General features: G+C 37.7%; 1 protein-coding gene across 1 annotated transcript in view; it reads right to left on the reverse strand.

Moving 5' to 3' along the window:
• The window catches only part of arhgef39 (Rho guanine nucleotide exchange factor (GEF) 39), a 40,593-nt gene that overhangs the window by 17,776 nt on the left and 4,299 nt on the right, over positions 1-18,518 (reverse strand). Inside the window, exons 3-5 of the mRNA XM_079623020.1 lie at positions 18,151-18,245; positions 12,243-12,363; positions 9,659-9,777 (exon numbers count right to left, since the gene is read on the reverse strand). Coding sequence (XP_079479146.1) covers positions 9,659-9,777; positions 12,243-12,363; positions 18,151-18,245 — 335 coding nt within the window. The remainder of the gene's footprint in view (positions 1-9,658; positions 9,778-12,242; positions 12,364-18,150; positions 18,246-18,518) is intronic.

Below are 18,518 nucleotides of genomic sequence, written 5' to 3' on the forward strand. Positions count from 1 at the left end.
ACTGGGGCATCTTTAGTCTGTCTTAAACGTCCTCTCAACTCCACCGCGGCATCTTTCTTTGGTGACTCAGCCAGCCGATCCCCGCGGGCTGAAAAGTTAAGCTGGAATATTCCCGTTCCCCGAGAGCCGTGCTAAGCGGCGGAGCAGGGGCCTTTCTAATTGGAGGAGTGCGAAAGAGAAGATCGTTGCAGCCGAAGTCTCTTTTTCCCTGCGGCCATGTTGAAATTATGTAAACAGTGGTGGCAGCCGCCAAGACGCCCGTGTCACCCATCACCCGTGACAACCACAGAGGGGGGTAGAGGAGCACATCCTTTAAACTCCACTTCTGTCGAGAGATTTTAAGAGGGCTGAGAGTACAAGGCCAAAGAGAGAGAGAGGAGGAAACGTCTGATGTGGGGTCTTCTGACTCCTCCTTTTCGGCCCTCCCTTCCTCTCAGGAGTTTAGAGGTGATTTGATAAACAGTTTCAGGCAAAACAGTCAGTTTGTGTACAGGGTGTGTATTTTATCACAGCAGGGCTTGTGGGACATCCTGGAAAAGCTTCTGGAATTAAAAGTTGAAGCTGAAAAATCCCAGCATGTGCATGTTTATTTATTCAACTATTATATATATATGATAATTTCCTATATGCAAGCATTAAATGTCCTCATTTGATTTCATTGTACATCCCTGTTCTAATTAAATATATTGAAGAATTAAAGGCCTAATATTTTAAGGAATGACTGCTAAACTCAAAGAATGTCTGTTTTTGAATTTGTATGTATGTTAAAATACAAATAATAAAGATAAAATCTATATATTTTTAAGTTGATGGGACACTGACTGTACATGATTCATTACATAGTTTAATCAATATTTAATTAATTAATATAGAATTAATATTCTGGCTGATAGCAACACGCCAAAAAGGATTATTATTATAATAAATAATTATTATATTAATGATTGTGTATTATTATTACACAGCTCTGTGAAATACTTGATTCTGATTGGTCAATCGCGCCATCCAGCGGTATGTAATTCCTTGATAACAACCGGTAAAAACTGAAAACACAGGCTCATCCGGGTTACTGAAGTTAGGTTTTCCTCATGGAAGTTTTGCGTTCGGTGAGCTAATAAAATATTAAACTCAAATCAATATTTTGTGTGCAGTTATTTAATTATGTCATCCGGTATCACGGACTCTCTCTTGTTTCATACAAACTCAGATTCTGCCATTTTTAGACGATTGATTTGTACATTGTAATGGATTATAAGAGGTAAGAAAAGGTACGATTTTAAAACAGTTTCATCTTAAATGAATTATAATCGATTATTTCTAATATTCCCATAATCGAAAATTGCTATTACCTGGCCAATGGGTTTCTGGTTAAAAGTAACATAAAAAAAATAAAATAAAAATAAAAAATCAGAAAGCGATGCATGGTCCATCACTGCTAAGATGTCAGACGCTCCATTACCATCTTAAAGTACTTCTGCCAAATGGGTGCTCCCTTAATCTATTCGTTCGGGGGGTACGACGACCTTGGATTTTATTGACAGCTGCCATTGATTTCTGTCTGTGAGTGTCTCGCTCTCCGTTCTCCCTGCTCCTTACATCAGGTCAAGACCCGGACGCAACGGTTAAAGCAGACATACAGTATGGGTGCCAGGACAGTGAAATGCTCACAGATTACAGGTTGAACCACGGTGTCGTGCATATGCACACGTAATAACAGTTTTAAAGCCATCCTGCATTATACATCTCAAAACTTTATTTGAAAAAGACAAAATATATATTTTTTTTATACATGTGCAACTCTCGCCAACACAATTCTAAGATGTTGTGGGTTGCTAACGTGTTGGTGAGTTTTTTTTAGAACATTGCTATGTGAGTGCTAGAGTGCCTAAGATCTTTATAATAATAAAAACAAGACATTTTATTACTAGGCTTTTGGTTTGAAAAAAAATCTAGTAGTAATGATGCCTTAGTCAAAAAAAAAAAAAGTAAATAAATAAATATAAAATTAAATTAAAATTTTATTCTGGAAGAGTTATCTGCAAAAAAAAAAAAAACTAAAAAAAAAAAAAAACCTTTGCTCCATATTTAGTTAGCCTACAAACAGCCTAAACGAAACCTAACTAAACAGGCTTTCTGAACACGGGGAAAACTAGAGCAGTAGCGTATTGCTCATTAGAAATGAAAGGGGAGAGGAAACCAAACAAGCCCCAATTAAGCCTCTTCTATTAAAAGCCACTTTAAAAGAGAAATAATCTCACTTCTTTTTCTTCTTGTCTCATCTTGTAGTAACAAATACATTACAGGCATTATCAGCCACGAAATGCCCTTATTAGGGGAGAGGGGGGGGGGGGGGGATCTAATTAAAGCGGCAGAGTAACAAAAAAGGGAACGGCCTAATGAGCATTATTAAAGCACATTCCAAATAATGTAAACGGAACTTGCTCGTTTAGCTGCCCTGTCCCAGTCATTAGCGCGCAAAGCAAAGAGAAGATAACGAGACAATAACGTAATCTGAACCGTATTTATAACAGTTCAGATATCCTAATGAAGAGGCGCGCTAGAAAGCGTCGCTGGCCTAGTTACCGGCGCGGACGCCTTGCCTCGCTAATTCCTTTGTAATATGCAGATGAAACAAGCGTCGCGTTCTCATTCTCTTCCTCCAGCCCCCCCGCAGCAGCAGATATGTCGGGTCAGCTCGTAGTTACGCGCAGGAGAAGAGAGGGAGGAAATATGTGTCTAATTATTTGCCTTTAAATACGTGCATTAAGGATTCATATTCCTAATTAAGAGACAACAGCCACTGTCAGGCTCCTGCACGGGTTATTGAACACGGCGGTGGATGTTGCATAATTACTGCTCTTTAATAACTGCAGACGTATGAACACATCAGCTATGAAGAACCCAAGATGTCGCCAGCTTCAGCAATTAAATTATAACACAAACGATAACAAAATGCATATTGTTTTCCCAGTACACTGCAGATTGTTGTTTGGCTTTTATTTAGATGGGACGCGGATCACATGACTTTGGTTTTGGAGTTAAAGGGACAGTGAAAATTCTGTCATAATTTACTCAAGCTCTTGTGAAACCTGTAACTTTCTTCTCTTTTAAATATAACTTTTTTTTTGTCCATCTAATGAAACTCAATGGGGTCCAGAACCATAGTTGATTTAAACATTTGTGTAGATCAAAAAACTATTCTTAATGAAGTTTAGGAAATACATGAGGGTGAACAAATAATTCCAGCATTTTCATTTCTGCATGAACTATCCCTTTAAATAGTCCATCAATCATAATAATACGGATAGTTATTATAGTATTCATGAAATGGCAATCTCCAAACAAGTCAACTTAATTGTATCCAATGCAAATGTAATGATTTTCAGTATATTAAAACTGCTAATTGGACTCCAATCGGCTAATTGGATATTAAAACATTTCCCTATGAACCGATATGCACTCTCGAAAACTTAAACATACAAACTATATTCTTAATGAAAAAAAATAACAAGCCTAGATGTATATAACACCATAGCTAAATATATGACAAGCACTTTAAGAAGACTTTTACAAGTTTTCCGCCGCACTTTGACTCTTCCCAAGTGCCTGAACCTAATTAACAAAAGCCAAGACATAAAGTAGATTGTCTGATAGCCTCCAAGAATTTCAATAAGTCTTCTCTGCTTGCGAGCAGAGCATTGTGGCAGGCAATCACTACCTGAGGTCAACATATCAAGGACGACGAGATGAGGGTAATGTTATATTTAGGGGATCGATACCAGTTCTGAGAGTAAATATATTAAATAAAAAGTGCTTTTAAAAGACTGAAGAATCATGTAGTGCTCGTCCTAGTCCTTCAAGTCTCAGGCTGAATCGAAACAAGTGAGCTTTAACATTACCCATTTGAACAGATCAAAAGAAGAGAGGAGGTGAGTTTGCCCGAGGTCTTGTCTTAAGACTAAACCAAAGATATGGAGGATGTGACCTCTCAACTTCCATGTAAAAGCAACGTCTCAACAGCAAAGAAACCGCGATTAGGAGGACAGCACTATAAAGCTGCTTTTAAATGAGTTCAATCAACACCTTTGCAAACAAACACATACGGCGAGAAAACCTCCTGAACTCCTCATTATGTTGTGTTTGAAGCACCGACTGAATTGAACCCATCTGCTGTGTAAGCACAGGCCCATATAACAGCCCTGACACTATCGGCTACATAATGGCTCAGCTCCATTAACACGAGTCCTCCTCCGCTTTTTGAGGCTCTCTGCATGTAAAAGAGACGCAGCCATGACCTTCTGACCCGCTCCAAGCGACGAATTCCACCACAGAATGAAGGATTAACCTCTTATATTGCACTTCGCTATGTTGAGGATGTTCAAATCCATTTTAAAGCTGTACAAGTGTGTTAAAACACGCCCAATTTAGTACTATACGGTTTTAAATCACTTAGAACTATTGCTAAACACAATCAACGTCATGGTCAGGAATATTTCACATAATCCGAATACGAGCCGGGCCTTGCTTTTAGTTTGTAATTGGTTACAATGTAATTTATAATGATGCATGATGGTATGATGCATTAAACAACTTATGAATTTTAAATAGCTTTTTAAATAGATTCATTTCCTGAATTTGGATTGAAGTTGATTTGAAATAGCAATCCGGAGGCAGAATTGGAACGTCAATCTAAGGAAGTAGAATTCAAATCAACAGAAATTAATTTGTCATTTTTAACTAGAAAAACTAAATTTAATTGACAATCCTTCTTTGAAAATTATGAATAAAGTAAAAATATACTTGAAGAAAGACAGCTTACAGATAGAACTATAGATATACAGATATAACAATATATAGAACAATAATGGATAGAACAACAGATCTATATATAGATCAACCATGGACAGATTGACATACCGATAGACAGAACGATGGACAGACAGAAAGGCCGATAGATGGACAGAACGATAGATAGAATGCTCAATAGTCAGACAGACAGACAGACAAACTGATAGATAGAATGCTTAATAGACAGACAGACGGATGATAGATAGATGGACAGACAGACACAGATAGACTGACAGAACGATAGATAGAATGCTCAATAGACAGACAGAACGATGGACAGACAGACAGACAGACAGAATGCTCAATAGACAGACAGACGGATGATAGATAGATAGACAGACACAGACAGACAGAACGATGGACAGATAGACAGACAGAACGATGGACAGACAGACAGACAGAATGCTCAATAGACAGACAGACAGAACGATGGACAGACAGACAGACAGAACGATGGACAGACAGACAGACAGAATGCTTAATAGACAGATGGATGATAGATAGATAGACAGACAGACAGAACGATGGACAGACAGACAGACAGACAGATAGATAGATAGATAGAATGCTTAATAGACAGACAGATGGATGATAGATAGATAGACAGACAGACAGACAGAATGATGGACAGACAGACAGATACGAGATAGAATTCTTAATAGACAGACAGACAGACAGAATGGTAGATATAATTCTTAATAGACAGACAGACAGACAGACAGACAGATGGATGGATAGATCGATAGACGGACAGAATGATGGACAGACAGATAGATATAATTCTTAATAGACAGACAGACAGATAGATAGACAGACAGAATGATGGACAGAATGCTGAATAGACAGACAGACAGACAGATGGATGGATAGATAGATGGACAGAATGATGGACAGACATATAGATAGAATTCTTAATAGACAAACAGACAGATAGATAGATAGACAGACAGATGGATAGCTAGGCCGAAGGATAGACAGATAAATACACATTTTTTAATACTGTAAAATAAATTCAACGGTATCATTTAAAATAAAGTTTTAATAACACCCATAACATGGAAATGATTGATATCATCCAGAATTTTATTATCGCTACTCATTAACTTTTATTTCTTTGTCTAACACTTGAAAAATTGACCAAAATGTCCATCTGTAGTCAGGAAGCCCAGAGAAGGGATGAAGAGTTGAGAGGAGAGGGAGACAGAGAGAGCGACAGGGACACGACGTGAATCTCTTCTCGGCAGCTGCGGTGAATGGCGTTTAATAATAGGAATGATTTTATCCTCCCTCCCAACAGTCCTGCTCCATGTCTTAAGTAGCCACCATGATCCACACACAGCCAGCCTCGCCATCCATCATCCTCCAGCCGAATAAGTGACAACAATTTCCTCCCGAGTCCCCGTTAGAGGCGGTACTCCTGATTATCTGCACTCTCCGAGAATGGAGCTCTTCTGCCGTGCCACTTAAGATCATCATACAATTATGCGCCCCCCGTGTGTCCTCGCTTTCCGAGAGCGGAGAGGTAGAATCGATGGGGGGACAATGGGAAACACAGTGATCAGGGCCTGAGAGGATGAGATCAGATCAAGGGCGTCTTTGAACATGCTGATTGAGATGTCAGCGCTCGGCAGCTCCGAGGGAAATTAGAGGATATCTCTGTGATAACTGGGTGGAGAAAACTCAGGGTGCGGCACAAAGCTCAGAGGCCATATTTAGCACCGAGTCCTGTGGTTTGCTGCACGTCAAAAAAAAAAAAGCTAGAAAATACTTGTTTCTAAAGATTGGCATCTTGTGACCCCGTTCATGTGTACATCGTGTGGACATTGGTTTCGGGTGATCTGATAACAAGTGATAACTGCTCAACACAGGTATAAATGGAGTACAAAATGTTATGTGATCCAATCATACAAATTCATTTGGAAATCCATGTGACAACGTCGCATTGATAGTAAAAACATTAATGCATCGTGGAGGACGGCCTATTTTCCTGTCAATCATCTACTGTGCTACAACAAGTGTTTGAAGTCCATTCAAAAGCCTGGTGTCGGTAAGAAGTTCTCATGCTCACCAAGGCTGCAATTATTTGATCAATTATACAGCAAAACAGTAACATTGTGAATTATTATTATTACTGTTTTTGATTTTTTCTAAAGAACGGAATGATCCGCACTCCTTTTCTTATTTTCAAATTTTACGTTATGCGACACTGATGGCAAAGACACATTTTCACAAGCAATTTCTCAAGTCTTCAGGGTCACATCTTCTGTCCAATCAAATGCTCTCTAGAATCTAAAGCGTCCCGCCCCCTATGCTATAAATACCACCTGGCCAGAGCGACCGTTGACACGTTATGGAGCAATATGGGTTGGAGATGTGAGTTCGGTTGCTTAAGCGCTCAAGTTTTATTCCGTTTATCAACTGAACATTGGTTAAGATTACGAAATGGCTAGAATTTATTCACACCCATACTATTGAATCCAACGTATCATCAGACCTCGGATTCGCTTCCATGTTGCTGTCAAGTACGACTTGCAGTCTGTGAGGTAAACTAAACGCTATTGGCTATTTGAAAAGGGGGAGGAGCCATTCAATATGTCCAGCCTTAGCTTCCTGTTTCAGTGGAAGATAAGTCAGCGCATCATACAAAGTTGATTTAGTGGGCCTTTCAGAAACCATTCAAATAAGCCGATTTGGTGCACAAAATTAATCATGCTTAAATATTTGAAATGCTTCACATCTCAATCTTTTTGTGCTTTATTAACAAGCAGCAACACACTGACACTGATAGTAAGTGATGTGTAGCCTAGAATTTTTTTTAATTCCTTGACAATAAAAAGTGGTCAAAAGAGATCAAATCACCTAAAATGGATCAGAACAGAATTCTGTCATTTTGCATATGATGAAACCACTGAACGAAAACCACGACAGGTGGGCGCAAGCGGAGGAAATGTTCTTATAAAGAATAAATATAAAGACATAATTATCGCCACTGCAAAAATGACATTGTGTTTGTCTTCTTTCATGTTGGAAACTACATTTAATAAGTAGGAGTGACATAAAAGCCTAATTAAGATGGACTCGAGCAGCTTGATAAAGAAATGCCATGTAATTTCCGCTGGTTCTTAAGCATGTTCTAGTTCATTTCGCACCTTGTTACACTAATTAACGGCTGAGACCACGACCGCATGAAATTACAGCCAACAAAATCGGCGGCTTAACAAAAGGGATTTTGACAGTTCTTGGACAGTCTGAAGGCAGGTGTGAGCACGACATCAAACAATAATTACGTCTGTCATGAGAGGCTCGGTATGCGCCGTGCACCGACTCCTCCAAAGCAAAGAAATATACGGATGGAGAATTCAAGCATGAAAACCATAACCCGGTGGTGACAGCTTTCTGTTATCATGCCATCAAATGATTCCCAAAATCCTTCTTTAAAGAAAACCCACATAGCATGATCAACAAAATGTGAAGTTGTAGAGTGATCCGACAGCTGAGCAGAAGACTGTGAAGTAGACTGGCCTGTGTCAGAAGATACTGATGCATAACCAAAACGCTTCCCATTCCCATCAAGAACTGACTGCATTTCAATGTGTTGATGCTGTCGATCCTATAATCTCTTCGCCGAAGCAGATTGTTTAAACTTTAAATACACAAAAAAACATCCGCTGACCAATCCATCTCGTTTACTTGAAAATTCAATGGCTGAGGTACTCTGACATTTAATGAGATTAAAAGAAAACTTTGCACGTCGATTGCAATAAGTGGATGAGGAGTCCGTTAAATAAAAAATCGAATTCAAAACATCTTTAGGTGTGCCATTATTGCACGACTACCATCCCCACATGGGCAAATAAGTATGGTGTAATAAGCATAAGTAAATAATAAAGACAAATAATAAAGTTTTGCACAAACATGTAGTCCTACCACCAAACTCACGCCATCAGTCTTTTGAGAGGACCACAGAAAAACTGGTTACTTTCTTGGGATTCACTTTATAAACATCTACAGAACAAAAACTTGACTTTCATTTTAGCTAGGGATCATGCACCTATATAAAAATAACGCTAAGCTGATCATTATTTTCATCTTATGACCGATAGATAACCAATTGAAATTCTATAAAAGATCAAATATTTCATATGAATAAATTAAAATCCATAATTTTAAGAGTAACAGGTGAATTTATGCATAACAACATTATAATGCATAACGGTAGTATGAAAAATAGATATTCATTTTGCGATTTGCTAAAGAGTACATTTAATTACTTAAATATTAACTTAAACTTAAACAGAAGTCAATTTTAAACTTTAAATGAGCGTTAGATAACAGATAAAGTGATACAAATATAAAATAAAAAAAATGGGGAAAACAAATGCACAATTAAATTATGGCCAATTACCAATTCATTAAAAAACAATCACTATATCAGTTAATAACCGTAAATGGACGATTTAAAAAACTATACTCTTTCGTATAAATAAATGAAAAATAAAACACTTTAAACTAAAAACCATCAAGTGAATTTAAGCATCACAATATTATCAAAATAGATATTCATTTCGAGATTTGCTTACACTTTATACAGTGTTATTAAAGTTTTAGTGCTTTGACATAATTAACTTTGAGCATTAGATGAAGTAAAAGTGATCTAAATATAAATATGGTGTAAATGAGCATGTGCTATAGCATTTCCAATATCAGAAGATGGCGATAAAAAAACAAAACTAATATACACGAATATAAAGACTGATAACCGATAACCATTAAAGTTCCGATACGGTCACATGTGAGCTTGACAACTTACTGCTGGATGCGCTGGAGAGGAAGCAGAAGCAAGTCCTCAAGTTTCTGCTGGTTGAACTCGGGCCTCGACTCCTGGAGCTTTTTAAACCGTCTGAAGGCTTTGCTTTTCTTCACTTGAACCTGAGAAGGAAATGAACCATGAATCAAAGATCTGCTTCCATGAAAACAACTTGATACAACAGTAGAGCACATTTGATAATGCAAGCGATAACACTGTTTACCTCCCACCAACATTTTCACCTCTGTCGATGATGCATGTGGCGTGATGTCTATTGAATTGTGTATTCAGTCTCGCTTGTGACTGAATCTCACTCATGCACAACGAGACATCTCTGTTGTCTCTTATCACAAGCTGTCTTCTGGTTTCATTATTAAATATACATCCACGCATACAATGTCAGGCTAATGACAGACAGAGTCTGAATTAGCATAGCAAAATATCACTTCTTTATGTAAAATTTGTTTTGAATCGTGCTTCTCTCTGAGAGAAGCATGGGTCGGTGCTATGTTTGTGTGCTAAGTAAATAAATAAACATATCAAGTACACAAAACAATCCATCATCTTCAAACGGCCCACACCGTGAACAACACCTGCTCGGCTAGCATTTACGGCCGAGGCAGCTGGGGTCTCCCTCTGAGAAACACACTAACATTAAATCACAACATGTTGGACACGCTGTGAGAGGAATTCTTTATTTAGGACAGCCAACTAAAAAAATCTTTGGATGAATCCTCTCATTTTAAATAGCCAGAAAGCTTTCCACATTCTAAAATAATAGGAAAGTCATCAAAACAATAAAAAAAGTATAATTTTTATATTAAAGTGTAAATTATACAAAATATTATTTTTTATAAACAAACACCACAAATTGTTTTAAATGTAACAAAGTAATTTAGACATGAACAAAATTACAAAGTACAGTATGAAAATAAACAGTATGTTTTTAAAGAGTCACTTTAAGTGAGCATTAAATTAAGACAAGGGTATACATTTGGGTGCCAGACTTTTTTTTTCTTTTTTTTTAAAGAAATTAATACTTTTATTCAGCATGGACACATTCAGTTGATTGAAATTGGCAGTTAGAAAGTATTTCAAATTAATGCTGTTGTCCTGAACTTTCTATTCATCAAAGAATCCTGGAAAAAAGTAACGCGGTTTCCACAAAAATATTACGCAGTAATATTAAACTGTTTTCATTATTGATAATAATAATAAGAAATGTTTGTTGAGCACCAAATCAGCATATTAAAATGATTTGTGAAGGATCATGTGAAGACGTAATGATGCTGAAAATCTGTAATGTAAAAGGCTCCTTGGTTGATTTTTTTCTTTGCTATTTTAAAGAACGGTGGATCTTGAAGAACAGACTAGCCATGTTTGTTGTGACACAGAGAACATGCCAGCCCATGTTTCCAGCTATTACAGCCATGTAGGCCTGGCGGAGTAATCGATGCTAACTTAAACAGCTCAGTCTGCAATCAATGGGAATCGGTCAATTGGCCATGGACGTATTCCTCCTCTTAATTAAGACATTAATATCTGTGAGGCTCCAAGCTTCCCCCAGCTAAATCAAAGCAGCGTGTGGCTAGACGAGGCTTGGAAGAGCTTTGCTGCAGGGCTAACACTCGAAACGACCTTTCTGCAAACATATATTCGGTATCAGACGCAATTACTGGCATGGTACGGGACAAAAAATGCCCCCTCGGTTCACCGTAAGCACACAGAATACAGAAGTTAGCACTAGCCTGGCGCTCCGATGATTCTTTAACCGCTAACTGATTTGGTCTAACAAGGAATCAGTCATCCGTACACTTGGGTACAGGTGCCTTGCCGAGGGAGGAGCTAATTAGCAAAGAGAGAGATTCCCCATCGCACTTTTTTCCGGCCGACTGATGGAGGCTGCCCACTTAAGTCAGGCGTAATGAGATGGTAGTGTTGGACCTAATGGTACCGCTGGGCTTTGCCTGGGAGAGATCTGTTTGCACAGAGTGTCATCCTAAAGCCTTAATCAGGTAGGTGACTCCATTTTTTTTTTCACCGTTCCAAACGTCAATCATTTTGAATGGTGATCTTTGAGTTACTGACCCGACATTGTGTCTTCTCTTCTTTTTTTTTCCCCCACAAGGTTGAGCCGAACAATATGGTACGGTGAAAAAAGGTGCCAAAGATGAGGAGTTGTACAAGACTTAATAGGTTTGGACTAATTAGAAGTGGAGCATGACATACTGTCAATCCTATGCATTACCATAGATCTATAATGAATACATATTCATGATTTCATATTGATAGACATAGCCACCGGCTTTTGTGTAAGGAGATGACCTCTATCCAAGTAAAAGAACACATTCACTCAGGAAAAGCCAATACAAATGACCATTTGATTGAGTAACTTTCATAGCAGGTGGAATAATAATTAGACTACCTTTAAAGAGCAATGCAGAATCAAAAGGGGAAAATGACACAGTGAGAGAAATTGTAATACTCAGTGAATAATAACTAATCTAAGGCTACGTTCAAACAGGTATTACTCAGGCCATACAACACAGAGAGTAACATACAGAATAAACACTGAACTTTAAATTACCATGAGGACTTTTTTAGCCGTCTGGATGTTGTCAACGTAAGTATTGTACAACTGCAGGTGAGTGCAGAACTCCTCAAACCCGATGCCAAACCTCCCCAGTTCTAGATGAGCGAGTAGGGTCCTGTTAAAAACAAAAAGAAGAATTGAAAATATGATTTGCCTTAAATGGTGTAATTTAGTAAGTCTTCATTGTTTTTTCATACCTCAAATGTGCTGTAAATTAAATGTGTTTTGAGCATAAAAAATAATAATTTTATATATATATATATATATATATATATATATACAATGTGTTTTTAATATGCATTTAATATTTATATATTAATAGTGATGATTTATATATATATATATATATATATATATATATATATATATATATATAATGTGTGTTTAATATGTATTTATTTAAAATTTGTATATAAATATTAATATATATATATATATATATATATAATTGATTTATATATAAATGTATAATTAAATACTATATTTAATTTTATAATTAATTTTAAAATGATTCATCTAATCATTTTGCCTGCCAAATACATATAAAAACATACTTAAAAGCATACTTTAAAATGGTGTCACATTAACAATTAAGTCCTGTTAACTCAATAAATACATGACAACGTTACCCTACCCTGCAGTCTTGCCATCGCACTCCAAACGCAATGATAACCCTGATACGGTTTTGGAAATCAAGGCATTTCTTGTCACAAATAATGAGGGGGGTTAGTTCAGAGGCAGAAGTATTTGCGAAAGGAAGCGTTTTTAGTCAGATTTGTGTGGTGTCATCCGAGGGCCCCTCCCTGTGGGTGACATACTTATTTGAGACAAGGGTGCTGGGGCTAGCGCCCAAGGGCAAGCGCGTGGTGCTTTGTAGCGGGAACGCACCCATTGCGAAACCAGGAACAAAACAAGCCGTTCAAGAGGAATGGAAGAGTTGGTGCTCTGGCTGTCAGGCACATTAGGGTGACATGGGTATAATTCAAGGGTGAGGGTGTTGACACTTGTGAGGGAGCTTATTATCCAAACTAGGCGAGGTAGATATCGCACATACATATCGCTTAGACCAAACAGAAATACAGGTACGGATACACGCACACACTCTCCCTAATGATGTTCCCTGAGACTTTACGTTTTTACATGCTGGAAGAAGGAGCATTTTGCGGTTGAAGTTGATTTAAATAGATTTTAATGAAGTTGCAAGCCAAGGTAGCCTCTGTTCATAATCAGGAGATGCCAGAGCAACCGAGAGAGTTCTAACAAGGGCAAAGGGCGGGAAAAATAGTGTTTCCTTTTTCCTCCTCACAGCCAGAGGCTATTATGATAAATATGAAATTATGACTTACATTTTTTATGCTCTTTTTTTAGGGCAATTAAATTCTCTAGCCGTCAGGAAGATGACAAAGATAACATTAGCATTCCTCCTGCGTCACGTTAATCTACATTAATGCTTAGCGGTTGCGACATCTGGGTCGGGCACGGACTCGAACCAAACAATGGAGGCCTATGTGGCTTCATTTGTGGGAAATGAGAACCGAGGAATACTAATTATCGCCTATGAATAGTTAGCAGGAACACAAACACTCGTAAAAACACAAATCCGTACAGGGCCCAAAAGCATCGTTCAGTTTGTTGGGAGACCCCCTCCTTCCCTCGATGGTGACAAGGACCCTCTTCCTTTATTCCGGATACTATTTGATCTCTTTCCACACCACATTTACTGTCATTAAGAAACCCCCAAGATGCACTCGTTCAGAATATTTATCTCTCAAATACGTTTTTGATTCAGTGCTAGTTAAGTGACAGCACTTTCAAGTTGGTGATCACTGCTACGGTGCATGCTGGGATAATTGGGTTGTTCCCACTATTGCCTTATTCCCCTCATCAGATAAACAGGCATAATTCTGATGAATGGCAGCGGCATGACAATATATTCAAGTTTTGTTTGTATGTTTGTTTGTTTGCTTGCTTGTTCAGCAGCGTTTAATGAATCCAGAATGTATTTAAGTCTTTACCGACCCAAGAGTATCATATCATGTACAAAGAATGAACTTCAAACCAACTGCATCCTATTCTTTTAGGCTTAAATATAGCTGACAGACATTTTTAGATTTCTTAAGATGTCATCGTATTAACGCCGCCTTTGAGGCAACCATCATTTTGAACGCTTTTATTGAAAACTGGGAAACATTGGGTTGCATTGTCTTTAGGTTATATAATTACTCCAAATACTCCAAACATTTGAAATAATACATCAGAAATGCTCAATTAAATTCTGCTAAATGCATAAAATGGCGTAAAAAATAAATAATTAAAATAATTTAATCACCATCATGTCATTGCAAACCTGTCCGACTAGCTTTTTCCTGATTGACGGAAAAGGAGAAGTTTTGAAAAATGTTCAAGCTGCTTTTTTCATACAATGGAAGTGGATAATGGTACAACAGCTGTGTGTGAGAAACAGACCAAAAAGTTGTTATTTACAAAAACAAATGTTGCTATGAAAGTGATGGTCGTCACCATTCACTTTCACTGTATAGAAAAGAGCAGCTTGGACAGCCTACTAAATATATCCTTTTTCATTCCACAGAATAAAGAAATTCAAATGAGTTTTGGAAGACATGAAGGCGAGTAAACAATGACTGGATTGCAATTTTCAGCTGAACTCTTTCTTTAAGAGTAAAATCTACTATGGTTCAAATTCATTTACAATAAAGCGCATATTGTGCATGACAAAAACAAACAATCTACGGCTCACCTTCTGCCCCGGTTCTCTATTTTTCAGTGTTACAACTAGTCCAAGATTTAAAAAAGTGATGATTTCAGCTAAGGATTGAAATAACCTTCAGCAGCCAGCGCAGATATCAACATGCATCTGAAGAAGCTTCCTGATAACGATGTGGTTTTGGAGTACGCGAGCACTTTATTCGTTTTAATCAGTCAGCCACTGCTGTCTGTTCACAGATCTAAATTGAGAGACTGCCATTACGCTTCACCCGGCACTTCAATAACCGATTCTAATGATGATATATGGTAACCAAGCACCGATTTATCCAATACATCGGGCTCTAAAATTCAGCCCTCCATCTTCATTCAGCCACTGTTTGTAGAGAGGCCCGTCAATCAGGCATTGATGGGAGCCTCGGGGACCCACGGTGATTCATTATTCAGACAATTTTATGATTCTCGATCAACGAGGCCTGGATGAAGCCCTCAAAGGCAGTCGGTAGTTCCCCTTCCAGTCGTTTGGCAATTCAAAATATGCACACAACGAAACCACGGGGCAGTAACTCTTCGGCCAATTCGAGACTAATGAAATATTCTTCACTATGTTTCTCCTGTTGGGAAACGTCTCTCCGAGCTTGTCAGGCAAATTCTCTGAGATTGATCAGGTTGTTAAATATATCAAACACGGTTTCACCTGCACTAAGAAGCGATGATCTCTCTAATACAGGCTTAAAGGCGTTAATAAGGCTGGAAGCTTGTTCGCTCGCAGGCTATTGGACATTAGGAGAGGGCTTCTGCTTTTGCTTGTTGCTTTCAAATGTGGCACATCAAAACACCAAACGCTTCACGAGAGCTCTGTGCCATAGATAGCCTCAGATAAAATTAACAAGAACAGGCTTCTTGACACCTGCGAGTTAATTTGTTGTTAGTCTGCCCAGCCCGCATGGGAAGATCAATGCCGACTGCTCTTCAGGCCAGTTTTTCTGATGTATTATTTCATCTTCTGGAGCTCTGGCTTTTCATTTGCTCAAGCTGTCATAAAGGCCCCTCAAGCAGAGTGTCTAATCGTCTGTATGCGGAAGAGTCACAGCTGGGCTTCACAACTTAGCATGATCACTTTACCACTGGTGAAATATAAAGACGTTATTAAAGTCATGATGAAATTAAAGTTCACTATTTCCTTAAAATTTACAACTGTGCTATTATTTCAGACTATATCCATGACTAAGAAAGGACTTATTTTCAGCTCTCATCACATATCACACATTTTCCCCACCCCTGCCCAAGTCAAAAGTACAGATACTTCAGTTCAAAGTTATCTCGAATTGAAAAACATTTTAGTATAATTTGCTTATTTGTATTCGTGCTCTGCAATCGCTCATGGCAAATTTATTTAGTATTATTTTAATCTGGTTTGGCCATATCCATATTTTCCCATGGTCATTAAGCTGCGACCCACATTTTTATGAATTTGAACCTAGCAAATTTATCTCTCAAAAATGAGACAGACAGACACACACGTAAATGTGCAATGTAAATTGCAAGAATATCACTAACACTGATTGTTAAACACTATAAGATTATAAAGTAAGGGTATTAAACGGCAGTCCCAAACTAGTTTTTCATAATAATATAGAGTCAGTAAGTTGGTATGAGGCATCACAGTCATCAAAAATAAAGAAAATAGCACAAAGTTCAAATAAAGTGGAATAAGGTTACATAAACTACAGTTATATAGTGAAGTGATATACTCCGAATTCGCACCTCCACATTTGCGTGCGCCGTGAGTTTGTTTTTCTAGGTTGTGAGACTTTTTATTTCGTAGCAATTTGCGAAAATAACATTAGAATAATGACGCTGACAACATCTCATCTGAGCAGACACTGAATCCGGACAAGGCGTTTTTCTCAGGCACTCTTTACTTAAACTGCGTCTGACAGAAGAGTCAAGAGCACTCAGGCACGCATTTCAAAATAAAAGTCTTACATCAGAAAAACATTTAGAATTACGTTTTTGTTGTTGTTGTCATTTCTTTGACTGCACTCTTCGACCCATCAGTTGAGAAACACTGATTTAAATTATTTAAACTATTTTAGTATTTATTAATAGTTTGAATTTTGTTTTATTTGTAATATTTCAGATAGATTTTAGTTAAAACTTTTGTAAATTTTAACATTGTAATTTTTATTCGTTTTTTTAATTATAAAAATACTTATATTCAGTTATTTATTTTATTTCAGCTTTAGTAATTACCAAAAACAATTTTTAACAGTTTTACTTCACATTAACAATACTGACTCACGGTCAAATGCATTTCTTGGTATTGATGTTGGTATGTCTTAAAAGAATGTCGAGAAAAGAAAAAAAAAGGATTTGTATTAAAGTATTAAATCTAAACACAGCCCAACAGACTTGCCACTGCCTATGTTGTTAATATTAATCCATGAATATTGTCCCCCCCCCCCCCCCCCCTATTGAATCATATCAAGAAAATATTATTTCATATTTTAAATAACAAAAGCATTTTTTTTATATCGAAAAAAAAATCACAAAATTACAAAGTACATTAAAACTATAGAAATGTTGGTATTGTGACAAGACAACCCTATTCCCCTCCAACCCATCAACTTCTCAAATTCTTTCTGACCAGATTGCAAAATAAAAATGGGCTGCGAATGGCGTTTCATGTTGACTTTAAATCTTGTATTGAGCAGCCTGATACTGTAGTGTTGAAGTCAGGTGGAAAGACTGTGAGTCAATAATGAACGCATGATAATGTATGTTCTCATAAAAATGCATGTTTAAAACATCAGCGACCGCAAAAGCTTATTTTTATCAACACATAAAGCTTGGAAGACACAAACAGCGGCCATTACGAATAGGCAGCCGTCACCGCTGATGGCAACCATGGCGGATAACGTGAAATACACAGGAGAAAGTGCAGCTGTAAGCCTAAATCCAGCATCCGCATCGATTCGCAATCCAATTAAACAGAATAACATAAGATAAGGCACACCAGGCAATCTTCAAGTTCTCAAACTTGATTCTTCTGTTAGACCCCAATTAATACTCCCCTACCCTCTCGTCCTTTTTAAACGGTATCAAAGCCAGCCACCCTCAGCCGTCTCTCTCCCCTGAGCGCGAATATTCGCTTAATTATTTAAAGGATACTTACTGGTTTATTAAATGAATGGATTTAATTGAACTGAAGATGCTTTCTCTAATGTCCTGCCTGAGGGTTCCTTTGGCCTTCAAGATCTCCACAAAGTACTGGAGAAAAAGAAAAGAGAAAATTAAATTTTCAGACGCCACTCGTACATGACTCTTCATCTTACCGAGAGTGTCACCTCTCTTCGCATACCCTTGAGACAAAGCGAGAACAAATCTGTGGAGAGCCGAGCATTTTGCAGCAATGACATCTCAATTACCTCCAACGGCTTAATATGAGCTGCATATCTCACACGGCTTCACTAGAGGTGAGAGACGACGTGAAGGAGAACGCGCGGTTTCTCCAAATAAGTTTTGATGGTCGACCGTTTAATT

Source organism: Phoxinus phoxinus (genome assembly GCF_949152265.1).
Source record: "Phoxinus phoxinus genome assembly, chromosome: 9".
Classification (NCBI taxonomy): Eukaryota; Metazoa; Chordata; class Actinopteri; order Cypriniformes; family Leuciscidae; genus Phoxinus; species Phoxinus phoxinus.